This window comes from Eutrema salsugineum, unplaced genomic scaffold, assembly GCF_000478725.1.
Source record: "Eutrema salsugineum unplaced genomic scaffold, Eutsalg1_0 scaffold_5, whole genome shotgun sequence".
NCBI lineage: Eukaryota > Viridiplantae > Streptophyta > Magnoliopsida > Brassicales > Brassicaceae > Eutrema > Eutrema salsugineum.
In genome coordinates, this window is record NW_006256612.1 from 12,275,585 (window position 1) to 12,302,344 (window position 26,760).

General features: G+C 37.2%; 6 protein-coding genes across 9 annotated transcripts; 2 read left to right on the forward strand and 4 right to left on the reverse strand.

Moving 5' to 3' along the window:
- The first annotated feature begins 1,826 nt into the window (after positions 1-1,826).
- Positions 1,827-4,430, forward strand: LOC18993862 (transcription factor bHLH74). The gene is made up of 8 exons (XM_006417432.2): positions 1,827-2,893; positions 3,033-3,224; positions 3,332-3,397; positions 3,500-3,568; positions 3,670-3,741; positions 3,837-3,956; positions 4,045-4,129; positions 4,215-4,430. Exons 1-8 carry the CDS (start codon positions 2,429-2,431, stop codon positions 4,235-4,237), a joined length of 1,092 nt encoding a protein of 363 aa, XP_006417495.1. The 5' UTR covers positions 1,827-2,428; the 3' UTR covers positions 4,238-4,430.
- Positions 4,431-5,232: 802 nt separating this feature from the next.
- LOC18993863 (CSC1-like protein At1g10090) lies at positions 5,233-11,021 on the forward strand. 3 transcript variants are annotated; one of them, XM_006417434.2, is made up of 11 exons: positions 5,233-5,441; positions 6,029-6,414; positions 6,593-6,739; positions 6,913-6,976; positions 7,090-7,299; positions 7,971-8,159; positions 8,572-8,870; positions 9,127-9,406; positions 9,805-10,080; positions 10,292-10,525; positions 10,606-11,021. In XM_006417434.2, exons 2-11 carry the CDS (start codon positions 6,134-6,136, stop codon positions 10,918-10,920), a joined length of 2,295 nt encoding a protein of 764 aa, XP_006417497.1. In that variant the 5' UTR covers positions 5,233-5,441; positions 6,029-6,133; the 3' UTR covers positions 10,921-11,021. The 3 variants fall into 3 exon arrangements, with proteins under 3 accessions (XP_006417497.1, XP_024007810.1, XP_024007809.1); XM_024152042.1 differs by having other exon boundaries at positions 6,074-6,414; XM_024152041.1 differs by lacking the exon at positions 5,233-5,441 and adding an exon at positions 5,550-5,733.
- A 130-nt stretch (positions 11,022-11,151) lies between these two features.
- LOC18993865 (branched-chain-amino-acid aminotransferase 2, chloroplastic) lies at positions 11,152-13,566 on the reverse strand. The gene is made up of 10 exons (XM_006417433.2): positions 13,236-13,566; positions 13,039-13,112; positions 12,778-12,949; positions 12,494-12,670; positions 12,275-12,406; positions 12,075-12,173; positions 11,878-11,994; positions 11,703-11,798; positions 11,502-11,614; positions 11,152-11,403 (listed from the first exon to the last, which is right to left on the reverse strand). Exons 1-10 carry the CDS (start codon positions 13,299-13,301, stop codon positions 11,289-11,291), a joined length of 1,161 nt encoding a protein of 386 aa, XP_006417496.1. The 5' UTR covers positions 13,302-13,566; the 3' UTR covers positions 11,152-11,288.
- A 1,503-nt stretch (positions 13,567-15,069) lies between these two features.
- On the reverse strand, positions 15,070-16,586 carry LOC18993864 (40S ribosomal protein S2-4). The gene is made up of 2 exons (XM_006417435.2): positions 15,845-16,586; positions 15,070-15,381 (listed from the first exon to the last, which is right to left on the reverse strand). Exons 1-2 carry the CDS (start codon positions 16,514-16,516, stop codon positions 15,220-15,222), a joined length of 834 nt encoding a protein of 277 aa, XP_006417498.1. The 5' UTR covers positions 16,517-16,586; the 3' UTR covers positions 15,070-15,219.
- A 241-nt stretch (positions 16,587-16,827) lies between these two features.
- Positions 16,828-19,735, reverse strand: LOC18993866 (branched-chain-amino-acid aminotransferase 1, mitochondrial). The gene is made up of 10 exons (XM_006417436.2): positions 19,493-19,735; positions 19,261-19,343; positions 18,591-18,765; positions 18,337-18,513; positions 18,120-18,251; positions 17,930-18,028; positions 17,685-17,801; positions 17,490-17,585; positions 17,119-17,231; positions 16,828-17,022 (listed from the first exon to the last, which is right to left on the reverse strand). Exons 1-10 carry the CDS (start codon positions 19,544-19,546, stop codon positions 16,911-16,913), a joined length of 1,158 nt encoding a protein of 385 aa, XP_006417499.1. The 5' UTR covers positions 19,547-19,735; the 3' UTR covers positions 16,828-16,910.
- Positions 19,736-22,387: 2,652 nt separating this feature from the next.
- On the reverse strand, positions 22,388-26,745 carry LOC18993867. 2 transcript variants are annotated; one of them, XM_006417437.2, is made up of 9 exons: positions 26,569-26,745; positions 26,092-26,435; positions 25,848-26,007; positions 25,309-25,655; positions 25,066-25,225; positions 24,575-24,921; positions 24,315-24,492; positions 23,695-24,240; positions 22,388-23,611 (listed from the first exon to the last, which is right to left on the reverse strand). In XM_006417437.2, the coding sequence occupies exons 2-9, from the start codon at positions 26,424-26,426 to the stop codon at positions 22,493-22,495; spliced, it is 3,192 nt and encodes a 1,063-aa protein (XP_006417500.1). In that variant the 5' UTR covers positions 26,427-26,435; positions 26,569-26,745; the 3' UTR covers positions 22,388-22,492. The 2 variants fall into 2 exon arrangements, with proteins under 2 accessions (XP_006417500.1, XP_024009031.1); XM_024153263.1 differs by having other exon boundaries at positions 26,092-26,440; positions 26,569-26,741.
- Positions 26,746-26,760: the final 15 nt, after the last annotated feature.

Below are 26,760 nucleotides of genomic sequence, written 5' to 3' on the forward strand. Positions count from 1 at the left end.
TTTCTTTCAATTTCTATTATTTTGTTGACCAAAAATATGTTACTTTCGCACAAATAAGTGTTACTACTCCTAGATTTTGTTTCAGCGAGTATTAATTTGTTTCTACTAATCTAGAGTGTTATTTTGTTTCAGCGAGTCTGAGTGATTTTGTTTCAGTAAATTTAATTCTAAAAAAAAAGTATATATTTCGAGAAAAAAGAAGACAAGTAAAATTGTCAAAAGTCTTGCCAGTTAAACTTCGGGGGAAAAAAAAAACTTCGGAAAATGACAACACAACCAAATAGTATCACCTAGATTTTAGGGTCCTCATAAACTTTACGCACTGTATAATTCATAACTGCAATTTCAACAAAGCACGACGTTTTTTTCCTATTCAAGTTTCAATATTGGTAATACATACAAAAAACAAATGATATGTGTCTCGTGCCGTATTCCACTCATTTTAGAAGTTTTCAAATTACATTTTAATTCTGAGAAATGAAGAAAGTATTCTGTGATCACAACCTTATTCAAATGAGGTTTAACACACTTAAAAAAGACATCCTTATTAGAAATAAGACTAAAATATACAATATTTTTAGGAGTATAGAAAGGAAGATAGTAAAAAAAACGAATAAAAATATGTTGCTTGGATCCAACGGCGTAGAGATGAGATCTTAATGTAGTGGTTTAATCACACGGCTGTTAGAAAAGCTGAGCGGAAAATTATTCCAAAAGAGGGTTAGTTGGCACTCAGAACAAAAATATGAGTGTGTCACAGCAAAGAGTCTTCTGTTAGAATATATAGTTGGCAATTTCTGTCAGTAAAAAATAATATCATCTACACATATATAATTATATAGTCATATACACATACACATAATTATTCCTGCTATATACATGCATGTATGTGTACTTGTATATGTTATAATATTCTAAAGCACATGTCAGAGTAGAAGCTAGAAAGCAAAGCTTGAGCATGAAGAGAAGAACCTCTTGCTTGTACAGTGAGACTTTGTGGTAATAATATGAGACATTTTAATATTGTTTGAGAAGTTGATTGACAAAACTTGGTAAATTTACAAAACTAAAATGTCTTTAGGGTTAATTACTTAACAGAATTCAACAGTAAATATACATTTGATTACAACGTGGTGTATGTTTTTCTCGTGTAAAATAGTGAAAAACCCCAGAGGGTAAATTACTGTAATTTTACAAGGTGTTAAAGTTAAGACATGTATTTATTAAAAAGGGAAAAAAAAAGTTAGACATGCTAAAGAGGTAGATTAGGTTGTGTAATAATGAGAAAGAGAAGAGCAAATAAAGCAGTTGGCAGTAGTTGTTCTGTCTTTGTTTTAATAATCATATTATGTCTCCTCTGTTTAGTGTTAATTTCAACAGCTCTATCTCTCTCTTTCTCTAGGTCTTTCATTGTCATTAAACACAATTATTATTACTGTTTCTTTGATTCTATAAAGGTTGGAACTTGATGCTTGCTTTCTTGTTTGTTCAAGTACCAAACTTGTGAATCTCTCGTTTTGTTTATTTCATTTTTTTTTTGTTTTTCCTTTAAATTCTTCATTCTCCCCAATTTAAGCAAAAACAGCATTTGATACTCTTTCAATCGAGTGTACTATCTCTTCCCTTATTTATCTGATTTAGGGTTTACTGTAAAATGTAAATTCTCCACCTAAGAATTTGATTCTTCTTTTGTACTCTTTCGAAGGGCACCACAATCTTGGAGTATCTCAAACAGGGTTTGTCTCAATCAACTTCCTTCCATTTATTAATTCCCAAATTATTGCTTCTCTGATCCTATTAACAACTTGATGCTATCCAAAGGGGTTGTGTCAATTTCCTTCATTTTAAATTCCAAATTCTTGCTTCTCTGATCTCTCAAGCTTACATAATTCATCTTGGTTTTTGTCTGTGAAAGGCCAAATCTTATATTTTCTCTCCCTCTTCAAGCTGAAGAGACAGTGACTTTGCTCTCTCACACTCTTAAAAGCGAATCTACTTTTCCTTTTTTTTTTCTTCTTCTTTTCTTTTGTTAAGCTCCTGTGAGCTGTAACTTAGCTAAATCCATTGCTTGTTACCACTTTATGCTCTGAAAGTTCTCAGCTTTCGTTGTCTATGATAAGTCTATTGTTCTCTTTAATTAATTTTTTTTTTCTTCGCTTGACTTGAGTACGAATAAGCATTTATCCTAGGGTTCTCTTTCTCTTCTCTTTCCTAAAAGAAATTGTGACTTGCTTCTGCTACATTAGATTTGATGCTCTGTTGATTTGTTTTTCTTTTCTTTTTATCTTTTAATTTTTTTTTATTTCTTCTCTCTTTCTCCACTGTATAAAACCTGCAAACTGGTTCAAGTTCCTTTGTCAAGGCTTGCAAACTAGCAAACCAAGTTTTGAAATTGGAAATTTTCTTTTGGGTGTGTTGAATCAGAGGAATGGGTGGAGAGAGTAATGAAGATGAGATGAGGTTTAAGCATGGAGATGATGAGAGTGGGATCTCAAGAGTTGGAATTACATCAGTGCCCTTGTATGCAAAGGCAGATCCTTTCTTCTCTTCTGCAGATTGGGATCCAGTTGTCAATGGTGGTGGCTTCTCAAGCTCCCATTACCCTTCAATGGCGATGGACAATCCAGGGATGAGTTGCTTCTCTCATTACCCACCCAGTTCGGGTTCGGGTTATCCGGACATGCCTGCGAGTCTTGTTCCGTTTGGTGATTGTGGTGGTGGTGGTCAAATCGGTCATTTTCTTGGTTCAGACAAGAAAGGGGAAAATGTTGGAAGATTGATCAGAGCTGGAGAGTCTCATGAGGATCATCATCAGGTTTCAGATGATGGTGTTCTTGGTGCTTCCCCAACCAGAAAAAGAAGGCAACCCGAAGCCGAATCACAACGGAACAAGGTAAACTTGGTTTTGGTAGCATTAGGTGTTTCTATGGTTTGATCATCTCATCAAATGAGAGCAATTAGAAAGAGAGAGAGACACTACTGAAGGAAGCGTTTTGATGCTGAGACAAGTTAGCGTTTTTTTAAATTGGCAGAAAGCTGTGGAGGAATTTCAAGAAGACCCTCAAAGGGGAAGTGATCAGAGCCAGAAGAAACACAAAAATGATCAGAGTAAAGAGACGATGAACAAGGAGAGCTCACAGAGCGAAGAAGCACCAAAAGAAAACTACATTCATATGAGGGCAAGAAGAGGCCAAGCCACTAATAGCCACAGTCTCGCAGAAAGGGTAAATGACTCTTTTGCCGATATATATTATTGTTTGTTGGAATTTGCTCTTTGTTTTCTGCCAGTCACTGGTTTTGAGAAGTTTGCTGTTTCGTTTGTTGTTTGAAGGTTAGAAGAGAAAAGATCAGCGAAAGGATGAGATTGCTTCAAGAGCTTGTTCCGGGATGCAACAAGGTACTGGACTCAAAAGGTGGCTTTTACCAGTTTAACTTGCTTTGATTTCCGAGTAAAATTTTGCTGAAGGTCTTTTTTCGTTGCTGATAATTGTTCAACTAGATCACCGGGAAAGCAGTTATGCTCGATGAAATCATCAACTATGTTCAGTCATTGCAACAACAAGTTGAGGTAAGAATGAATATCCCCAATAATGTGAGATTCTTGAAACGCTTAAGTTAGTATGGTCTGAATTTTCATTCTGATGTTTCTGTGTCACGATGCTTCTCCAGTTTTTGTCTATGAAACTTGCGACGGTGAATCCGGAACTGAACGTTGATATAGACAGGATTCTCGCCAAAGATGTAAGAGATCGAACTAAAACTTCACAATGAAAATGATAGCCTGCAAGTTATGATTGAGTAGTGTACTAACTAAACCTGCCATTATCTCCTTTCAGCTTCTTCAATCAAGAGACAGAAACACTCCTACGCTCGGGCTGAATCCTTTCACCGGTTTTCAAGGGACGATACCAAACATTTCTACCACCGCAAATCCACAATACCACCCATTACCTCAGGCAAGCAACAGCAGAAACAATATTTCATGCTTTTGGCATCAACTTGTAAAATTTTCTTAACACATTTCTTTATATCTCAAACGTGCAGACAACGCTAGAGAGTGAACTACAAAGCCTCTATCAAATGGGGTTCGTCTCAAATCCATCGACTATGTCCAGTTTCTCACCTAATGGTAACTAAAGCTACACAAACTTGCTTCTCTCATCTCTCTGTCTTTTCTTTTTACTTTTGTCATCGATATTTCCTTCTTACCGTAGGTCGATTGAAACCAGAGCTCTAGTACTTCAAGGAGGAAAATCTACAGAGAGTTTGTATAGAAGATGGCTTTGGTCCTAAGTATCATATCTGTTCTTCCATGTTATTATTATTATTATTTTATATATAAAAAAAAAACAGAATGATTTGGATTCTCAGTTGTTGTTGTTTTTTAATTTATCAACGAAGAATGCATTTATTAAATATGGTTTCAGAAATTCAGAATACATACTTTTACGTTATCCAAGTGAATGTAACAAACGATGGGTTCAAAATGAAGCTTGTTTCTTGTTTTGCTTTTGTTGGAGAATGGAGACTGGTGAGATAGATATAATTCAGTAAAAAGGATGAAGAATGAAGCCTAAATTAAATTTTGGCTAATTTTTTTAATAAAAAATATCATAAGAGTTCCATCTTCCTAGTTAGAGAATTCTACTGTAGTATCATAAAAAGAAAAAGGATAAATATATCAATCTGAGCATACCGGGTATAGATTTTCATCTAAGCCAACCGGTTTTCATCTAAAGCCAACCGGTTATATGAATATGGTATGAAGCATGTGGTATATATGCATAATGCATTCCGCGGAAAGCATGTCTAATCAATAGTCTGTTAATGGAATATTTAATATGCTAAAACTGGTCTTTGTCATGGGTCTCACACAGCACACTCTCACCACGCGGATTAATACATGCTACCTTTTATTTTTCCCGGGCAAAACCGTTTTAACTGCTGGTGTGAAATTCCACGTGTCATAATCTTATCAGATAGAGAAGATCGAACGGTTATCAAATCGCCGACATGGTAGTCGTTATCACCCGCTCGTAAGACTTTGGCGAGGTGAGATTTAGTCTCGACCAGTCTGGTTTTGCCACGTCACACAACGTGGAATTCATCGTATAAATATATATTTTTTTTTTGGGTTTTATGATTTTTTTCTGTTATCTTTCCGTTTAAATGATTATTATCTCCCTCACCGAATAAATAATATCTTTCACCTAATAATTATCTCTCTTTTTGCTTTTTTTTTTTTTAATTCTTTGAATTTGTCGATTTTATTTGCATATTGCAAAGTTTTCGAACCTCAAGGCGAACTCTCCGCGGGATTCGGTTATAAGGAACATCGGGATTTCTCTTCTTCACCGAGCGAATACTTGAAGGGGGTTTCTCTGATTCTTCGGGTTTTGGCTTTCTTTCAAGTCAAAGCAAAGTGTTGGCTCTTTTTCCATGTAAGTCAGGGTCTTTTTCGTTTTAACTTTCTGGGTAAATTTCCTCCGAATTATTTGCAATTTTGTTTTGATCGAATCTCATAATCTGGGCTTTGGTTCCGCTCGGGTTTCATATTTCGATTGTTGTTCTCCGCGGGAATCAAATACTGTGTGTTTTCTCTGGCTTTAGTCTAATTGGATTCTCCTTTTCATAGTATTTTCTGTTTCTATGGAAATTTTGGGTCTTGATAGTTCATCATAGAGGAAGATTGGGTTAAAATCGTATCTTATCTACTTAACATCTACCGCAACTGTAAGAGTGGATTTATTTTGATTCCATCTTGGGTTGCTCCAACTTGGGAGGATTTTAGTCTATTTTCCATCCCTTGTTCACGTTACTTGTGCAGCTTTTTTTGAGATTATTCCTTGATCATAACTTATATGTTGGAGTAAAAAAATGGGATCATGCCTCTGGTTGCTAGTTTTCTATGTTTCAGCATTACCACTTGCTTCATGCCTGTTTAAGCATCCAAGATATTTCGAGTTTTGAATTGCAAGACTTGGAAAACTTTTTCTTATCTCTTTCACACTCGTGCTTTTCCTTACAGATTTTTTGACGACCTAAGTTCTTGTTGCCCTTGGAATTTGAACAGCTATTATGTTCTTCTCTGCCTTCATTATTTAGCGAAGACAGGGTTTGAGCTAAAAGTGACATGGATATCTCAGCACTTTTAACGTCTGCTGGGATAAACATAGCGATATGCGTAGTGCTTGTATCGCTTTATTCCATACTAAGAAAACAGCCAGCCAACTATTGTGTTTACTTTGGCCGAATGCTTTCTGGTGGAAGAGTTAAGCGTCATGATCCTCTTTGGTATGAGAGGTTTGCACCTTCTCCAAGTTGGCTCGTAAAAGCTTGGGAAACTACTGAGGACGAGATGTTGGCTTCTGCTGGTCTTGATGCTGTGGTTTTCATCAGGATGGTCATTTGCAGGTTAATGATACTTCACCAAAAACATGCTTTTCTTTTTCTTTACTCTAATGGAATAGATTAGCATTGTGTTTTCTTCTGCTTCTATGTTTCAGCACTTTTTTTATTTCTCTGCGGTGTTTGCGAATGTGTCCTTCTCTCACAGTTAGTTTAACTTCTTTTTTCTTTGTTAACTCTGCAGCATTCGTATTTTCTCAATCGTTGCTGTCGTTGGCATTGCCTTTGTTCTGCCCGTTAACTATTATGGACAAAAGATGGCGCACAAGGATGTCCATCTGGAGTCATTGGGAATTTTCACAATTGAGAACCTTCATCAACGCTCAAGATGGTAATGTTGACATAGCTCCACTTATATTGCCAGATAATATGCGTAGCCTATATTTCTCTTTGCAGGAAATTATTGGTGGCATTTCACACTAGCTTTCTTAAAGTGATATGTTGCTAGAAATCTGTACAAAAGAAAGCAAAGGGCTGATTCTAGATTGCTCTTTTTGTTTCCAGGCTGTGGGTTCATTGTCTCTCATTGTACATCATATCCTCTGCGGCATGTGCTCTTCTTTACTTTGTAAGGATCTCATACCCTGGTCCATGCCACGCATACTGTTTCTCTTTGTTCCATCGTCTCCTCATCGTTTTTTTCACACTCTCACTCTGTTTACACGTATTTCGCCGATGTAGGAGTATAAGTCCATAGCCAAAAAGAGGCTTGCATTTATTACTGGATCTGCCTCAAAGCCAAGTCATTTTACCGTACTTATGCGTGCTGTTCCTCAGTCTCCTGACCAATCGTACAGTGAAACAGTGACCAAATACTTCACAAATTACTATGGACCAAGCTATTTGTCGCACCTAATGGTCTACCGTGATGGCATCATTCAAAGATTGCTGGTATGCGTTTTTTTTAGTTATTCTTGCAACATATTGACTTATTATCAGTCACTTGTCTTTTTATTTTGTTTACTGTCGGATTAGGAATATATCATTCAGCAAATACCACTTCGTGATTGACCTTAGCAGAATAGAACTCTCATAGAATAGAAAAAGAAAGCTGTTATTGCTCTCTGTCCCAGAAAGTGATTTAACCTTTTTGAAGCTTTCAAGTCGACATGTTTCTTTTTCTTTTGAAAATTTTCACTATAACACTAGTTCCTTTTTTGGGGGTCAGATAACACTACTTACACTGTTTTTTGGATGTCACGAATGTTTCTTCTTTTGAAAATGTCATCAAAGATTGATGAATTAACAGAACGAATTATCGTTAAAAAGATTTAATTTGTTTTTCCTGTATCTGTTAAAATCATAGTAAGTTCTAGGGAATTATAATTTTGATAATGCACATTGTTGGAGTACAAATTTTGCTTTTGGCTTATCGTAAGATTTTTATAAGTAGCTCATGATATTGAGGTTATTTTGATATTACATCAGTTTCTTGTTGGTTCTCTATCTGCATTTCGAATGACAGAAATTTCGTAAACGATATGTGGATGGTGTGTGCATTTTGGAGCACAATTGAGTTCCTTTTTGATTCTAATATTAACTGTGTCAATTTTCTATATCAGCATGATGCGGAGAGGATGTGTCAGGCTATAAAACATGTTTCTCCTGATGTAAGATGTAATCCGAGTTTGAAGTCATGCAACTTTTGTGGAGGACCTGCACCCACAAATTCTTTTCAAATCATCTCCACCGAGGCAGACAGTGTAAAAAAACTGGAGCTTGGTGAGTTGACTTTGACTACGACGGAGGAAGTAAGGAATTCTTTTGTCTTTGATAGGTGAACTTTGTACTTTACATTATCTACGCATGTGTGGTTTCTAGCTGTTGCATGTTTTACACCTGAACCTGAAAGATTCAGAAAAAGCAAATTGAGAAGTTGAATGGACCTTGGTTAAGTGATACAAAGAGTTTCATACTTTTAAAAGCCAAAACCAAAGGAAAAATATCTGCATTCGAGACCTAAGCTTCAGGTGATACAGTGATTTTAAAATCTAGATTTTTTTCACTAGAAGCATGACTGCCTTTGTAAACCATGTTTAATGATTAACCATATAGCTTGATAATCTTGACACATATTCTGGTTTCCTAGTCTTGTGTGAGAGCTTTAAAGTATCAGTGCTTGAAATATGTATGTAAGACTTAAACTTTTCTGCTCATCTGCAGGAACGTCCCGTTGCTTTTGTGTTTTTCAAGACTCGTTATGATGCTCTTGTTGTTTCGGAGGTTCTTCAAACATCAAATCCTATGTTATGGGTGGCAGATTTAGCTCCAGAGCCTCATGATGTTTACTGGAAGAATCTCAAAGTACCTTATCGCCAACTTTGGATGCGAAAAATAGCAACCCTTGTTGGTGCTGTTGCCTTCATGTTTGTGTTTCTTCTTCCTGTTACCGGCATTCAGGGGCTGACTCAATTAAAAACGCTATCTAAGAACTTTCCTTTTCTACGAGACCTCTTGAATAAGTGAGTATCCAGCAGTTTCCTTACTCGTGTACTCAGTAATACAAGGTTCTTGTTCATATTCTACTTAACATGACTTAGATTTGGCACCGAAAAGTAGGTGTATCTACATTGCTTTTAGAAGAATGCAAGATGCTTAGCGAGATTTTTTCTAAATTTAAAAGCCCGGAAAAAAAACTGCGAGGCATTTAAAGTCGGTGTAATGGATTTGTTTTAATTATCTTCTAATCTAATCATCCCATTTATAAACCATTTGCAGAAGGAGCTTTCTGAACCAGGTCATCACAGGGTACTTACCAAGTGTGATATTAGTTCTATTCTTTTATGCCGTTCCACCATTGATGATGTACTTTTCAACCTTGGAGGGATGTATTTCTCGGAGTATTAGAAAGAAAAGTGCATGTATCAAAATTTTATACTTCACCATCTGGAATGTGTTCTTCGTCAATATCCTTTCCGGCTCTGTTATCAGGCAGTTAAGCGTCTTCTCTAGTGTGAAGGAGTTACCTGCACAACTTGCCACAGCAGTTCCAACACAGGTAACTTTCACTTCGTTTTACACTTATGGGTGTATTCAATTTTTTTTTCCTTTCTATATGTTAGAAGTTTCTACCGTCACGTGTACATTCCCTGGTTTCATTTGTGCATTAGCAGTGAGCTCTCTCTCTCTCTCTCTCTCTCTCTCTCTCTCTCTCTCTCTGCATCTTTTACCTTGACTTTTGTTCCCATTCACAGTTTATTTAAGATTTTTGTTACTCCCCATCCGATTGTAAACGATGTATCTCAATATTGGCTATTGAGATTGCACACACTGTATTATTCTCATACTGGAATTGAGATTTTCTTGTTGCTTTGTTATTTTCCATATTTACAATGCACACGGCTCTTCATATAGCATTTTCGATTCTGAACATGGCCAATCATTGACTGTGTGCAGGCTGGCTTCTTCATGACCTACTGTTTCACGTCTGGTTGGGCTGGTTTGGCATGTGAAATCATGCAACCTGTGGGTCTTATATGGAATCTGATTGCAAGATTTATTGTTAAGAACAAGGAGGACTCATATGAAACACTTAGGTTTCCTTACCATAGGGAAATTCCACGACTACTTTTGTTCGGGCTCCTCGGTTTCACCAATTCAGTCATAGCGCCTCTAATACTGCCGTTCCTGCTGATCTACTTTTTTCTCGCATATCTTATATACAAAAATCAGGTACGTTCCTCCTGTGTTATCAGCTGTCCTCGTTGTCTTTCTGAAGCTTTAACTTTTCGTTACTCTGAGATCTGCATAAGCTGCTTTTTTTTACGTTCTTCGCCTTTGAGATGTCAATTTCTTTTTAGTACTTGGCTCCTGTAAATGTGATCAATGTGTTTGTGTTATTAGGACAGACTTTTAACCTGACGAAGTTTTTTTTTTTTTGCAGATAATCAACGTCTATATTACAAAATATGAAAGTGGTGGACAATATTGGCCTGTTTTTCACAATACGACAATCTTTTCACTGATCTTGTCGCAAGTTATAGCTCTGGGATTTTTCGGTTTAAAGCTGTCAACGGTTGCTTCAGGTTTCACCATTCCATTAATTCTTCTCACTCTTCTATTTAGTGAGTATTGCCGGCAGAGGTTTGCTCCCATATTTCAGAAATATCCAGCCGAGGTGTATAAAATCACTCATTTTTGTTCATAACCTTAAATTTGCATCTTCTTGGGATCTTGACGGGTGAGTTTATTTTTCAGGTTCTTATCGCTATGGACAGAGAAGATGAGATCACAGGAAAGATGGAAGAGTTACATAGCAACTTGAAAGCTGCATACTCTCAGATACCATCGTGTTCTCAGGAGTCGAGCAAAGATGGATGCAGCCCCCCTTGCTCAGATCAGGAGTTACCAGTTTCTGAACAACTGAAACCAGAGAAAGAGAATCTCAAAGCAGAAGCAATATGGTCGTTTCGGAGAAGTAAATCTAGTCAAGAACTTCAGGTGAAATCCTGTCCCAGTGCTTCACCAAATCGTTATTCCCCGGGATTTGCTGAAATATACAAACGAACATAGATACTTGAAGAAGCCATTTCATTCCAGCTCCAAAAGAGCATGTGGTGAAATAGGATTTGTGAGACTCCGGAAGAAAGAGTGTTTGTAATTAGAGTTACAATTTTTAAAGTGGAAACATATACAGTTCTACCTGCTAATTTGAAATGTGAATTTTATAGTGTCTGCAGGCGGAAATGATACGATGCTCGGTTATTGTGTACAAAGTAGGGAATTTGTTGTTTTTTTCCATAGTTTTGTGAGAAAGGAGCAAAAGAGCTTTCTGTTTCTGTCTTATATATAGATTTTTACACAAGTGTTCTTCATTGTTGTGTTGTGTATGCACATCTTAAAATGCAGAGTTATCTCTGTCGTGGCAAAAGGTTGATTTCTCAGTTGACACATGTGACCCATCCCTTGGTATCTTTAATTAATCCTGTCTGGATACCGACGAGTACCGAACGTAGTCTCTGGCAGACAGATTCATCCCCTGTTTTATACTCTGCTCTGAATGTTTCCATAAATATTACATCAGAGCCCAAATCTTTGCTTAAGGTTGTTAGTAAAACTTGATCCAGGGCATTGTGAGTTTTTTTTCTTTTTACCTTTTGTCCTGATATGTTATAGTGCCCACAGGAGCAACTCCTACAGCAGTTCCAGTGCAGAAAACTTCATCTGCATCCATTACTTCATCCACATGAACTGCCTTCTCTTCTACCTAATCATAGCTCAGGTGTGAAACTTATCTGAGTATATTTGTTGTTTTTTTTTTTGTAGGTAAACAGTTAGTTTTGATTTGTCATTACCTGATAACCTTGATCACTCGCGATCTCCATCACACTTTTCCGAGTAATCCCCTCGAGAATTGTTCCATTAGTTGCAGGAGTTGAGATTGTCCGACCCTGAAGTAGTTATATCAATATACAGCAAAGAGAATTTACAGTCCTTACTGGAAACACCACAAAACATATATATATGTACCTTTACAACAAAGACGTTGCAAGAAGAAGCCTCCTCAAGATACTTCTTCTTGACAGAGTCGAGATAGAGAACGTCTGAAAACCCCTTACTCTTGGCTCTGCTCAGTGCTTTCAAAACCTGTATACACACATGAATTTATTAAACAAAACTCTTTTAATTGCCTCTCATCTTTGAAACCAGGTGGGTTCAACACTTACTGGGGCATAATTTGTGATGCTTTTGACGCCTCCAGCTCCACCAGGAGCTGCCCGGACGTACTCTTCCTCGACATGGAGGTTAAGAGCAGCGATACCTTCCTATAAACCAGTAGAGAAAGATTTTTTGCCGATCGTTCAATTGCCACTGAGGAAAAAATCTCAAAACAAGAAGAGAAACAGAGGATTGTACATATATTAACCTTGAAGTAGTTACCAACTGGAGATGCATAGACAATAAATGTATATTCAGGTGCAGGTGCTAACCCAAGAATTGGACCACTTCCCATCAAAAGAGGCCTTATGTATAAAGATCCTTTCCCTGAAGGAGGAACCTGAACAAAAACACACCATGGATCATATCCCAAAAGAAACCTTATTCAGAAGATTATAATATTTGTTACATGAAAGCAGTTTTTTACCCAACGTTTGTTTGCAAAAGCGATTTGTTTAACTGCATGAACAAACTGATCAACCGAAGGAGAAGGCATGAGCATTCTTTCAGCGCCAAGTTTCATTCGGATAGCGTTGTGTTCCGGACGAAAAAGAAGAAGCTCTCCATTTTCTTTCCTGTATGCTTTTGTACCTTCATATATCGCCTGTGAATATCCCCAAAACCTCCATTGATCAAGATAATTCAGAGACAAATCAAGAAACATTTTTTTTTTCAGTAAAAAATTAACTTGAGGGTTTACAAGAAGCTTGCCTGTCCATAGTTTAAAACTCCAGCAGAAGGACTTAGCTGAATATTCCCATAGGGACTAAGTTCTCCTTCAGTGAATTCGCAGTCTTTTGAGCATTTCATGACGTACATGTAATCAGCTGGTGTTAGACCAAACCCGAGATTATCCCAATCTATATCCGCATACTCATCATCTCTATATATAATACGAAACAACAATTGTGAAAACAGAGCTTTCTAAATGTAAAAGATGTTATTTTTAATATGACTTGGAACCGAAATTACCGATAAACAGGTTTCTTACGCTCTTCCCGCAAGGCTGATGCAGCTTGTGCGTTGTGCTTAGAGAAAGTTTGTAGCTGTTCATTAGAGAAAAGAAAAAAATAAAAACATTCTCATTCTCACAAATGTTTTGCATCTGAGATTTGAGTTTTGTCTAGATAGAATCATTAGATTGTAAGAACAATATTTCCAGTTTATACCGTACGAATATGCGAGTGAAGAGGTAGAACCAGACTTTTGCGCAGAGATGAGATTGCTTTGATCATCTTCTTCACAACTGCAGAGCCTTTTGTTTTTGATTGTGAGATATGATCTTATTGATATAATACAAAGAGAGAAATTTCTTGAGTGAATAATGATGTACACAGAAGAGAAAAGGTGAAGAAAAACACAAAGTACAGTGTCAAATTAAGTATCCATCCAACACGTAAGTGATTGCGAAGCTTATGTGAAGTGGCTGCTTTTATCTTGGCAAATCGTTGTGTTTGGTTTTGTTTCCATTTTTATTTTCTTTCTTTCTTTCTTTTTTTTTCAAAGTGGGGAAATTGCTAAGAGTTCTTATCTTGTTTTCTTGTGTTATTATTATAATTTTCCTTTGCTTCGTCACTTGTGTCTATCTATCTGATCAGATCTAGACGTGTCTTTCTGGGACTAGAATTTAACGAAATCAACGGAGCTTTGTTCTTGTTTCGTTTTAATGGGGGTAAGTAACGAAAGTGATAGAAATTTTTTTTGTGGTGTATAATATCTTCAAACGAAAATTCCTATTTTTGAATCGTAAATTATTTTAGGGGATTATTTTATAGTAAGCACTACTTTTTCTTTCTTTCTTTTTTTTTTTTCTTTTTTTTTGTTTTGGGACTCCAGCACTATTTTCCTTCTGCACAGAATTACATAAATATGTGGTGTATCTTCAAACATTAGCCAAGACCCTAAATAACTTATGATACAAGTTAACGATGAATGTCGTTTCAATCTGTTTTTTTTTTATTAACTGGTTCTCCATGAAAAAAGGTGCTATTTAAGGAGATAGTAAAAAAAAAAAGTATGACCCTTAGACCCCAAATTTTGTAGTTAGACAAAAAGAACATAGCAACTGTTATTTATTTAAGTGAAAATTTATTGGTTTGGCCATTTACCAATGATATTAATCTTGTTGTTTAGTGTATACACATTATAGTTTATGGATGGCAAATTTCAGTAAAAGAAAATAAAAAATAGTCAAAATTCTCATCAACTGCGTTGTCTGGGGATTATCAAGCCCCTTTTCTTTGTGCCATACAGTAAGATGGGTTATTTTCAAGATAAATTTCCTTTTAAGGATGGCTCCAGAGATTGAGGGGATAAACTCGACAAGTGATAACCACGTCAGATGCAGAGGTTTTTGTCGGATAACAACTTTCTTTCCATGTCCTTCTCCATATCGTCTTTTCAACGTCTTCTTCGTCTATTACTATTTACTACTTTGTTCAATACTCTTCTTGCAGAATATTGTATATGTAAAGATCTTAAGCTTTGAATTTACAATCACATTCACTCTCTTTTTTTCTTTCAAATTATGGAATTGGGAGATAAATATTAAATACGAGAGGTAGTGGGGATTGACAGCGACGTCAGAGTTTGAGCATCATTTATCTGATAACAACTGTTTTTCTCCGATGCTGACTATTAACATGTCTCTTTCCATATCGTCGAATCAAAAGTCTATTCGTTTCCTTATAATAATAATTTATTTTCCAATTCAATATTTAACAACCAAACCTAGTTCAATACTAGTACTATCTACGAACCTCATTTCTTTGATAAATTTCCACTAAGATTTGTCGTATCTAACCATAGAATCTTAGCTACTTTTATGCTCGAATCTAATTAGCCAAGAAAAAAAAGATTCTACAATGTTGATTTTATTCTTTTTTTGTTCAAACACAATATTGATTTTCTAAAAGCGAATATGCAACCGTAATTCGACCAAACAAAAAGTGAGGACGTTGAGTGGTATGATTCAAAGGGATTAGGCGTCTCCAAAAAAAAAAGTAAAAAAACGATTAAGAAAGATTCACCGGAAAATTTCCAAAGAAAACCGGCAACTTATACTACTAGTAAAATCATGGTTTCGAACAACAACAACAAAAAAAAGATCTTAATTCGTGAAGGAGAAACAAGAAGAGAGTTATTATTGTTAGTCTAAACTTGGTCTTCAACCTCGGTGATAACCTTGTTGCTCGGCTCAGGCTTTGCTGCCAAGAGATCAGTGTATTCTTGGAACGGTGATTTAGCAAATCTAGTCTCTTTCCAGAATTCAGGTGTCAGGAACCCGTATGTCTTCTGAAGGCAATCGAAAGTAGCCTGCGTGCATCAACAAATATTAATCAGAACTGGCAAGAAATTCTGGTTCTAGTTAAGTGAAATAAGTTGAAGACAATCAACATCTCTGCCCATCTTGCAAAACACTCAGTTCGATATACGTGTTCAAAATGCAATTAGATAATTCGAGCCTACATCTCAAAGTCATAGAACAGGGTCAACAAAACGAAAAACCTGAGAGTGAGAGCTAGACATGGAAGAATTTTCACAATTTATGCTCACGGATCACTAAAGCTTAAAACTCGCAAAGCTAGACACTTTGTAAACTACAACAGACATTAACAATGTTGCAGAGTAAACTCTAATCACAACACATGCTTAGCAAAGAGGAACATTTGCAAGCAAGTTAACTAATGATTGAGTGCCATACTAAAAGGAAGTCCTAGAACGATTCTCAATTCATTAAGCTAATTTGATTTCTCCTAAAAAGGGATAAAGGTGAGACCTTGACAAAGTTCCCTAGGGTTTTGGTGGATCCCCTTGAGGAGGTAAAGACGTCATCAATTCCAGCGAACTGTAAAACCTTCTTCGGAACCCTAGCCGCCACAATACCAGCACCTCTCGGAGCTGGAACCATCCTCACAGTGACGGATCCACATTTCCCAGTCACCTTGCACGGCACCGTGTGTGGCTTCCCGATCTTATTACCCCAATACCCTCTTCTCACTGGAATCACAGACAGCTTAGCGAGAATGATCCCTCCTCTAATAGCTGTAGCCACTTCCTTGGAGCATTTCACTCCCAATCCAACATGACCATTACCATCTCCAACGACAACAAAGGCCTTGAACCTTGTTCTCTGACCGGCTCTCGTTTGTTTCTGAACAGGCATTATCTTCATCACTTCGTCCTTCAACGATGGTCCCACGAGGAGATCGATGATCTGGTACTCCTTAACAGGAAGAGAATGGAGGTAGATTTGTTCTAGCTGCTTGATTTTACCGCACTGCACGAGACGACCAAGCTTGGTCACTGGAATCCATTTCTCCTCTTCCTTGGCCCGTCCTCCACGTCGTCCACGGCCTCCTCTTGGACCGCCTCTTCCGCCACCGCGACCACCGAATCCACGATCGAAGCCACCGCGTTCGCCGCCGCGTTCACCACCACGTTCTGCCATTGTCGATAAAGTTTAGTTCCCTCGAAAATCGCTTCTTTAATATGCTCTCGAGAATGAAGAGAACACACTAGTAGCGGCGTTTTGACTGAAGCCATGAATAGGGTTTTCTAAACCTTCTTCGATAACGTAATTTTGGGCCTTATGGGCCTATTTTAATATTTCAGTTACATACTTTTGGGCCATGCTTAGTCGATTTTGTTTTTTTTTTTTTTTTTGTTAATATGCTTGATATGACGATCAAGGATCATCATTAATCCGATACTACTACTGTATAGAAATGAATGGATTCAAACTATGTTAACATAAATTGTGAAAGTCGTAATAGGTATAACTTATAATGTTCTAAATCTTTTGATACATCAAACATAACCAAATTGTTTTTCTCTCAAATTAGTCAAATCTGCAAAACCCAATCCTTAGTGTCTTGGATAGAACCAGTTTGTATTCCGACAAGCATCGATCGAAGTTGCTGCGTAACAATCCCATCTCCCACGTTGTACTCAATCCTGAAAAATTTATCAAAAGATATTTATAATTCTAGTCAGATACATATGTATGTTTGAATGTGAATAAGAAGAAGAAGATGATGAAGAAGAAGAGACCTTGAGTTGTGAAATGTGATGCTTCCAACAGAAGCAACTCCAGTGGCAGTTCCAGTGCAGAAAACCTCTTCTGCTTCCTTCAGTTCTTCTACCGGAACGTTTCTTTCTTCCACCTGTCCGTTACACACTTTTTAAAACTCGTATATATGCAGAAGAATTGCTACAGAGTCGGAAAATGCAGAAACAGAGCAGAAGACACTCTGTTTCTTAGATATCAAGTGAAGTTTTCTGTGATTTAGTTTTATTTAAACTGTATTCGTCTGATTTGTTATGTTATAAAGCTATCCAGAAACTGAGTGTGTGTGTATGCTCTGTTTTGCTTCCAGAATGGAAACAGAGTTGTAGGAACGAGGATGTGCAGTGAAACAAACCTTGTAACCAAGATCAAGGGCGATTTCGATAACGCTCTTTCGTGTGATCCCTCCAAGAATTGTTCCGTTTGTAGCTGGAGTCACTATTGTATTCCCCTGCAAAGACTCAAGAAAACTTCAATTTTTACACTAGAAAAAGAAAAAAAATGAAGCATTCAACTTTTTTATTAAAAAAAAAAAGAATATCCTTTTTACCTTCACAAGAAATATATTAGAAGCAGAAACTTCTTCTATGTTCTTCTTAGTTTCTGCATCAAGATACAAAACATCCGAAAACCCTCTCGCTTTCGCTCTTCTCATCGCTTCAAGCACCTTTCACAGTTCATTACCAAAATAACACTCAAGTTTGAAAACGAAAAAGGAAAAAACACCCAAATTTGAACAAACCACCTTAGTAGCACTTGAAACCATATTCGAAATGAGGAGTGTTTTTAACTTACTGGACCGTAATTGGAAATTGCCTTTACGGCACCAGTTCCTCCACGATAGGCACGTGGAATCACCTCCTCAACGTAGAGGTTCAATGCCCCTGTACCTTCCTGTACAAGAAACCACATCCAAGGCCAAAGATCAAGATTGAGATCGATCTCCATGGTTAAAAAGAAGGGAGAAGAATAGGCACTGCTAGACCTTAAAATAGTTTTGAACAGGAGAACCAAACACAAGAAAGGTGTACTCAAGTGCTGCGGACACACCTAAGCTTGGTCCACTTCCAAACAACAACGGTCTAAGATACAGCGAGCCTTTGCCCGGAGGAGGAACCTAATGGGAAAGAGCTTTTAAGACAAAACTAAAAACAAAAGATCACTTCGAGGAGCTAATTAAAAAGATATCGAAATGTGTTTACCCAACGTCTGTTTGCAAGAACGGTCTGCTTAACACCTTCCATAAACTGTTGAACAGAAGGAGAATGCATACACATTCTCTCGGCTCCTTCCTTCATACGCATCGCATTTAGCTCTGGACGAAACAGAAGAATCCTACCGTCTTCTCCTCTGTACGCTTTCATACCCTCGATTAGTCCCTGCAAAATCTTCCACAAAAAAATCTTTTAGCATATGAGAAATATGTGTGAATTTGGACGAGATTTTGAAGCTTTGCCTGGCCATAGTTGAGAATTCCGGCTGCAGGGTTGAGTTCGATGTTGCCGTAACGGCTAAGGCAACCCTCTTGGAAGTTTCCTTCTCTGTAACTTTTGGTGGCGAACATGTAATCTGTCCGTACAAGACCGAATCCTAGGTTGTCCCAATCCACATCAGCATACTCCTCATACTCACTGCAACACAAGAAACGGTGACTTTTGTGGTTAAATAATGCAAATAGTATATTCTCCGTTTATTTGCATTAGCATTTCGACTTTTGAATTTCAATAATATAAAGATTTCTTTTATATTCAACACAAAAATTTATTGCAACTATTTTTTTCTTTTAGATAAACCTCTTAAAGAATTAGAAGGCCTAGTATACTGCGATGTGTATTTACTGAAATAAACTACTAACACAAAAATTTGATTACCTATTTATTACAACATATTTTGAACCTCAATATTGAAAGAGAATGGGAACCCATGATACTGATGGACCATTGACCGGGTAGATTGAAGTCACACAAAATTATTATACTAGAAGTACACTTTCAGCATCTGCTCTTTGTTTTTTTTTTTACTTTCTTTTCTTCTTTTTTCCCCCATTTTGTTTTTCTTGTAAATTTATGTGGTGGGAATGAAAATCAAAGGACAAATGTTGTATTCGACATTGAAAGTAATATTACCGTTCTGTCCCCACCATCTCCGAGACATGTTCTTCTACAACAGAAGCTGCTGCCTTGGTCCCATGCATACGAAATCCACAGATCTGTATTATTCATGAACAAATACACGCCAAGTGAGCTTCAAACCAACCCAAATATTTTATAAAAAATAAGGTAAATTGTTGTTGTTTCCTTACTGTATAGAAACAAGCAAAAAGAAGAGTAGAATATTATATAGGAAGAAAGTACAAACCTTAGAGAGATAAGAAGAAGGTGTTGAAGATTGAAATAAGCAGCGAAGAGCCATGAAGAATGTTGTACGATATATACGAGCTTTGTGTGTGCACCAAACTGAATCTCTTGGATGAGATCTTGTTACTTATGATTCTCTTTTTGAGAGGTTAGAGAAAATGAATAATGAGCTCGTTCAAACTCTTAAAGATAATATTCGATAACTACAAAGAGGGAGAGGGCGATATGAAAGAGAGAAGAACGATATATATATATATATATATATAGAGAGAGAGAGAGAGGGAGGAGAGATGAGATGAACAGTTATGTTTTTACGTTTTACATTTTTCGGTATTTATATTACTACCCTTGTGAACCAAAACTTTTGTTTGCCTTTACCTCAAAATAAATACGTTGAAAAGATATCAGTACTCTATGAAGAAAAAAATGGTAAACCTTGCGAAAGAAATTAAAGAATAGTACTAGAACGAAACAGTTTGAGTATTTGAGAAAATAGTTAACACAAAAAGTATTATTTACATATATAAATATAGTATACTGATCTATGTGAGATTGTGAGGTTGACAAGGATACTAAATTTCACGAAGACTAACAATATTTTAATTACTCGCTGTTTGATAAGCAATTATTTAGCTGAACTCTTTCTTTGCGATGAGGTGAATATAAACCTTTGATTCATCTAATTTTCTTTTTTCTGATTATAATTTATAAAATAAGTATATATTATATATATATATATGCGAAACAATTTGTACTGTATAGGTTGTTAATCCATATGAAAGTGAGCTTAGAGCGAAGGAAAAAAAAGTAAAAGAAGATGAGCAAAAAAAGAAAAGAAAAAATTCTTGTGAACTCGTGCTTTGTTTTAGATGGCATTGATCAATTTGTTGTCCTGGTAGTAAGAAAGGTACAGTTATGTATTGGCTCCATCATGTCACATAAAATATCAATGGGGAACTAAATGCATACCAACTTTATTTCCTTAGTTTACTATTAAATGAGCCCTTTTCTTATACTAAATGCTTTTAAGGCCATCCCATTTGTATTCTTGTCTCATCAATTTCGATACAATGTTGATTGTGGAAAGTATATGTATATATTAATGGGTGGTTGTGAGAATCCCAATTTGAATATCTACATTTGTCAACTATATTAAGGATGGTAGATGCAAGGGAAGTTGGACAAGTATGAGATTGTAGGTGGTGTGGATCATTCGTGATTGCTCTTATTAGTAACATTGACTCAACTAACGGATGATATTTTTTCGATCCTGCCTGCAGTGATGACTTAGAGAGATTTCTCTGAAAATTAAAGCTGGATATTTAGAGTTCTAGCCTTGGATAGTTGGATATTATACCGATCTTTTGGTATACTATCCATATAAAAACAAATTTCAATTATATAATCTAGTGATTGATGATGAAACTACCGTTCGATTTTTTTTTTTATTTGATAATATCCACAACACAAGTTATTCACTTAATACGAAATATTAGTATATGACGGACCTAATTAGCATACTAAAATCTAAACTTGCAAAGTTTGGTGAGATGTCTGAAAATGATGTGAGCTAGATTTGAATATGAAGATTTTGATTATATAAAAACTTGTCAACTTGTGTAAACCATCGAAATCAGTTATCCATCTTTTAAGACTAGCTGATTTTGTAATAATGTTTCAGTTATTTCGGTAAGAGTGAGAGTGTTATTTTTTCATGGTAAATGTAAAACATTACAAATTAATCTTTTAATTATAGTCTTTACAAAACTTATTTTTTTCTAATGTACCAAGAGTCTTGCTTGGTTGTGAAAAAAAAGAAAAATTTATACACTTCACAAAATCCACATAGAATCCAATCGTTAATTCGTTACAAATATTGGTTCATAATTTGGTAAGATTGTCAGTTTGCCGAATTATGTTCTAGTTTGATTTAGGCAATTCAGAGGTGTCAATTATCATTGACAAAGTTGGGGAATGTATGCAAGAATTAAAGAAGTGATGGAAAAAATACAAATCTTCTCCAGCCTCGCAAAATTTGCGAAAGATTTACTCAAAGCCGAATAGCCAAACATATAACATATTCAGGGCGACCGACCCAGAACTAAAGCCCGTGAAGCAGACTTCAGAGCAGCCAAAAGATATTGTTTTTGAAGCATTCAAAAAAGCCCAAATTTTTTTTTATAAATGTGTGTAAAGAAGGTTGTCCCACAACCAAATAGAAAAAATGGGAAGAAAAAATTGCCTATAAATAAGAATCATTATCCCATCAAATATTTTTTTAAAAAATCGATTCTAACTTATAATAATTGATTTTGGGCTTTAAAAAATCGGTTTTGGCTTATAAAAATCGATTTTGGGCTTTAAAAAATCGATTTTGGTTTTCAAAAATCGTTTTGGCTTTAAAAAATCGATTATGGGCTTCAGAAAATCGATTCTAACGTTAAAAAAAATCGATCTAAAGTTTAAAAAAATAATTTGAGCTTGAAAAATCGATTTTAAGTTTTAGGTGTCAAATCAATTTGGGCTGGCCCTGAACATACTCATGAACATACGCAGAGTAGCAGAGATGATCATGTTACGAACAATAGATATCGCAGATATTTCCACACAGGATGACAGGATTCGATCCCTAAATTTCAAACAAAGTAATCTGAGTAGGTTTTGTACGCTTCCGTAGACATCATTCGATAATCATTCTTCGCCAATAGGTTTTGGTCTTGTTAACTCTAATTACACTTGTTTTAGTGACTACATTCTTTACATAATGATTGAGAATATACAAGCTTAACTCTTTATCCACGCCAATATAGAATGTGTTTCCTGTAAAAGGGCTTTGGAGTTAAGGTTTAGGAATTTTTTTAAGTTCTTCTGTTGCAAGTAACGAGAGCTAAGAAAAATAAATTTCAGTAAAGCCATCTGCACATGAAAAACCAAGACAATGGCTCGTATGTTCCCAATGTATGTAAACATCTTTACTTATATCAAGTATTATAAACAAATTTCAAAGATCTATGATTATGTCAATCGGAGAATTTCCTTTGTCAACAACAAAGTTCTTCACATACTTACCCTCCGAAGTAACAACTTCCACTGTGTAACTCCCATGATAACCTCTAAACTCCAGTCCTCCTTCTTCATCCTTAATCACTCCATCCACAAAAGTCAACCATTCGCGTTTGATCTCAAGAAACCTCTTCCCAGCCTCGTTAACCTCTCCATCCGCATTCACCAAATGCGAATGCTCTCTGCTCATAAACAGCTCCCAGAACCCCCAAAGCATCACTCCTTCAACTGCTGGATGAGCAAACGCTTCCCATAGCATCACCTCAAGATCATCTCCTCTTATATGTTCGTTAATCGAGGACACATCAAGTTCAGTGAACCAGATCGGTAACCCTAGTGTGCTTAGCTTGTCTAAAGCTGAACGAACGATGTGACCAACGGGACTGGTTATATGTCCTTGGATCCCAATTCCTCCAACGGGGGCACCTCTTTTTTGCAACTTGTGAACGAGTTTTATGTACTTCTCTGGCGATGACCTTGAATCAAACCCGTCTTCTATGTGGTATTCATTAAGGAACAGAGTCGCTAACGGGTCCAGCTCGTGTGCTGTCTTGAACATTTTTGCTCTTGCATCAAAGCCTAAGCGGTCTCGATAGAATGATCCGTGGAGCATTTCGTTGTTCACATCGTAGTGTCTGAATTTGCCGTTGTAACGTGTAAGAAGATCCGTTACGCGGTTCTCAACCGCTTCTTCTAGCTCAGAACCGCTCAGCTGTTGGACCCATGGTTGAATAGCTGACTCGACCTCCCAGAATATGCAATGACCTCTGGTTTCTATGTTGTACCTCTCGCAGAATCCGAGCATCTCGTCTGCGTCCCGGTAGTTGAAGCTTCCTTGCTCTGGCTCTGTCCAATACCATTTCAGCTCGTTACCAAACACTGCCCACTTGAAATTGTTGAGAAAGAAATCGACAAAGTCTTCGTTATCGATATTGCTCCGGCTAATGCATGACCCGAGCGGGAAACTATTTTGCGTCTGTTTGATCTTCACCGTTGCACCAGACAATTCGCTAGGATCTAGACCTGAGAATTTGAGACGAACATTGCGTTTACGAACCTGCATAACAGAGAGAGAGAGAGAGCATTGGTGCAAAGTGAACTTTTGAAACTGTAAACAGAGTAAAAAGTTTCTCAAGTTACCACATCAGCTTGACCTCTGAGATAACTCAACCGTGCCTTATGATCAACAGCGAAGATCTGGAGACCTGCAACCATAAGATCAACACCAGGAGATGGGCCCTGGACATGAAGCATAACTTCTTTCGCTTGCTTCTCAATCCTAAACGAACCCGTAACTTCATGCCAATCACCATCATCGACCTCGACTTTTCCTCCATTGACCCATGTACCATCAACACTGAGTGCGATATTCACGTCCTGTGGACATGTTGGTCCTCCTGAGCCAATTTTAACCCAAGCTGAGACCTGATATGTTAAAAAGAGCTTCACTTTATCAGTTATCATCTGAGCAGGACCCATCCATGTTCCACTTCGGTTTGTCGCAAGCACGTATCGTCCGGATAGATACCCATGTGTTGTTCTGAGTGAGTCTCTCGCCAGCGGAGGTAGTATCCTAGGAGAGCCTTCTCCGACTCTTAAATGGCAGTTTCCAAGAGGGAACCAACCTTCGATTGTTCCATCGCTTAGGTGGCTATTAGAAACTATGTTCATTCCAAAAGCATGACTCTGTACAAAAATGGAAACAATTTAGACATACAAAGAAGTCCATGCTAAAGAGCAATAAATTTTGTATGTCTAACCTCAATATTTGGTCGTTTTGAAGGAGGGGATTTTTCTGCAGGCTTTACATCGAAATGGTCGACCAAAACATCTATCCCTGGTGGGGGACCTTCGATGTAAACAACTGCTCTTGCTGGAGATCCATTTAAGAGGAACTTCCCTTCCAACTTCACCCAATCCTCGTGGTTCGCCTCAACACTTGAAAAAGGAACAAACTTTCTTCAACAGATGATACTTGTAAAAGAAAAAAAAAACATCAAAAGAAATAGTTGCAACTCACCTGGAAATGCCTATGTACTCTTCACGTTGGTCAAGGTACTGAACATACAAACTGGCCTGCACGGTGTGATGGCTATGCGATAGCCGAACAACGGAAGATGCTTCATAGATAAGTTTTCGCTGGACTCTTTCTGTTATATCCTGCTCAATTCCGCTCCACTTATGTGTTCGCTCTGTTGCAGAGGCAAAACATGTTCCAGAATGTGGTAGTATCTTCCCATCAGCTAGAGACTCATGTAACATTAGATTGCATCCTCTTCCAGACCAATGATTGAGGCCATCGGAAAAGCTTGTATTTAGGAAGATGTGATGGTCAGCTTCAGGAGCTGAGCAGAATTCTCGGCTTCTCTGTATAAGGCAAGTGAAGAAACACATTAAGTTACTGAACACGGCTTCTTAAGATCTCAACTAGGAAAAGAAAAAGTCAAGATACAAATTATAGTTATTAGTAAAAAAAATCTCTATGTAAACAGTCCGCAATATGTCAGTTACCTCAGTCTGATTATCGCTTTCGCAATGGATGGTTACGGACTTTATAAGAAGGTCAATCCCAGGAGGTGGCCCTTCCAAGAAGAATACAACACGGTCAGACCTTCCTGACAATACGAAAGTGCCTTCCAGAGTTTTCCAAATATCTTTCGAAGCATAAGTTCTGCATATAAAAACATCAACAATGTTAACATTTCTGGGTCTTCTTGACTACATATCGACAGAGAAGTCATGTGATTCCATTACTTTCCGATTAGTTGAAATTCGGTTGCTGAGCTTTGGTGCTCTAACTTCAAAGTAGCCAAGACCTGCGCCGACTTTTGAACTGGTCCCGATACGCTAACACTAGCAGAGACTTTATATGAATAACCAGGGGAAACTCTGTCTGTGATATCTTGCTCTAGTCCTTGCCAGGTTTCATTCCGGTTATTAACAACCGCATATGATTCCAAATCACAGTCATTGCTACTAACAACAAATGAATCACAACTGTTGGAATTCCAAGAATACAACCCGTCAGAGAAGTCATGGTTCTTAATGATATTCAAAGCAGGAGGAAAACCACTGGAAGCTGCTGTGTTTTCTTCGGCTTCCTGCAGTGAAATAGTAAGCCTTGAAATGTTAAAACAAGAATTGCTAAGCTCGTGGTTTCCTGTGGATTGTACAGTTTAGAATCAGATAATCCGAGTGAGCTATACAATGCTTTAATGAACGCAAAACGAAACGAATTGTTAAGTAATAGATCATAATGGTTTTTGGCTGGTACAGAAAGAGATGACCTTTACCTGGAAGTCACGAGTAGCGGAAGATCTAACGGTAACTGAGCGTATAAGGAGATCTTTCCCTGGAGCTGGACCTTCTAAATAGAGAACAACACGGTCAGGCATATTTGGTATCGAAAACGTTCCTTTTAGATCAACCCACTTGTCTCTTGAGGCATAGGTTCTGCAGGCAAATTCCAATCCATCAGCAAAACCGTATGTACAATACTTCAGTCAAATTCCAAAGATAATAGCTATCAAACCGTACTTTCCGATGAACAAATACTCGGTAGGCGAATCTTCGTGCTCGAGCCTCACAGTGGCAAGAACCTCGGCTGATTCATGGAAAGGACCAGACACACCAACACAAGCTGATACAGCATAGGTAATACAAGGAGAAACCTGAGTTGTGATGTCTTGTTCAAGGCCTTGCCAAGTTTCTTTCCTGTTAGTTACAACGGCATAGCCACAGCTCGAGGATTCAGGGATTGAATCTGAGCTAAATGGGTCAGAGGAAACAACAAAGGCTTCGCATCCGTTGGGGTACCAAGGCTCCATCCCATCAGAGAAGTCACCGTTCATAACGATGTTAGAATCCGCCATGAGCGTAGACTGTACTGAAAACAAGCAAATGGGAAATTAATCTAAATTCGTATACCATCAAATCAAATCGAAGACCCGGGAAATGAAGCTTGATGATGAAATGGGTCAACCGAAAAACAAAAAGTCAATATAAAAATCTCACCTTTGAGTGACAACGAAGAGAAGGGAAGAGCTAGGAGAAAGAGGAAGGTGATCAGTTGAAGGTGAAGTCCAACAGACATCAATCAGCTAGATTTCGGAGTAGAATGGTAAGAAATCTCATCGGACTTTTGTCTTTGCTTCCCATTTCGAGTTGATTTTGTTCTCTGTTTCAATCAAAATTCCTGTCTTGTTT

What these genes read in the sequence shown, in the direction of transcription:
- LOC18993862 (XM_006417432.2), top strand. Translation starts at nt 2,429, where the DNA reads ATGGGTGGAGAGAGTAATGAAGATGAGATGAGGTTTAAGCATGGAGAT. An exon ending in CCGAATCACAACGGAACAAG is followed by an intron (nt 2,894 to 3,032) that starts GTAAACTTGGTT and finishes TTAAATTGGCAG; the next exon opens with AAAGCTGTGGAGGAATTTCA. An exon ending in TTGTTCCGGGATGCAACAAG is followed by an intron (nt 3,398 to 3,499) that starts GTACTGGACTCA and finishes TTGTTCAACTAG; the next exon opens with ATCACCGGGAAAGCAGTTAT.
- LOC18993863 (XM_006417434.2), top strand. Translation starts at nt 6,134, where the DNA reads ATGGATATCTCAGCACTTTTAACGTCTGCTGGGATAAACATAGCGATA. An exon ending in CTTTGACTACGACGGAGGAA is followed by an intron (nt 8,160 to 8,571) that starts GTAAGGAATTCT and finishes GCTCATCTGCAG; the next exon opens with GAACGTCCCGTTGCTTTTGT. An exon ending in ATCTTATATACAAAAATCAG is followed by an intron (nt 10,081 to 10,291) that starts GTACGTTCCTCC and finishes TTTTTTTTGCAG; the next exon opens with ATAATCAACGTCTATATTAC.
- LOC18993865 (XM_006417433.2), bottom strand. Translation starts at nt 13,301, where the DNA reads ATGATCAAAGCAATCTCATCTCTGCGCAAAAGTCTGGTTCTACCTCTT. An exon ending in CAGTTGGTAACTACTTCAAG is followed by an intron (nt 12,174 to 12,274) that starts GTTAATATATGT and finishes ACTGGTTTATAG; the next exon opens with GAAGGTATCGCTGCTCTTAA. An exon ending in GCATCACAAATTATGCCCCA is followed by an intron (nt 11,995 to 12,074) that starts GTAAGTGTTGAA and finishes GTGTGTATACAG; the next exon opens with GTTTTGAAAGCACTGAGCAG.
- LOC18993864 (XM_006417435.2), bottom strand. Translation starts at nt 16,516, where the DNA reads ATGGCAGAACGTGGTGGTGAACGCGGCGGCGAACGCGGTGGCTTCGAT. An exon ending in CCCTAGGGAACTTTGTCAAG is followed by an intron (nt 15,382 to 15,844) that starts GTCTCACCTTTA and finishes TGATGCACGCAG; the next exon opens with GCTACTTTCGATTGCCTTCA.
- LOC18993866 (XM_006417436.2), bottom strand. Translation starts at nt 19,546, where the DNA reads ATGGCTCTTCGCTGCTTATTTCAATCTTCAACACCTTCTTCTTATCTC. An exon ending in GAGATGGTGGGGACAGAACG is followed by an intron (nt 18,766 to 19,260) that starts GTAATATTACTT and finishes CTTGTGTTGCAG; the next exon opens with TGAGTATGAGGAGTATGCTG. An exon ending in CTAATATATTTCTTGTGAAG is followed by an intron (nt 17,586 to 17,684) that starts GTAAAAAGGATA and finishes GAGTCTTTGCAG; the next exon opens with GGGAATACAATAGTGACTCC.
- LOC18993867 (XM_024153263.1), bottom strand. Translation starts at nt 26,647, where the DNA reads ATGTCTGTTGGACTTCACCTTCAACTGATCACCTTCCTCTTTCTCCTA. An exon ending in CTCTTCGTTGTCACTCAAAG is followed by an intron (nt 26,441 to 26,568) that starts GTGAGATTTTTA and finishes GCTTGTTTTCAG; the next exon opens with TACAGTCTACGCTCATGGCG. An exon ending in GAGTATTTGTTCATCGGAAA is followed by an intron (nt 26,008 to 26,091) that starts GTACGGTTTGAT and finishes ATTTGCCTGCAG; the next exon opens with AACCTATGCCTCAAGAGACA.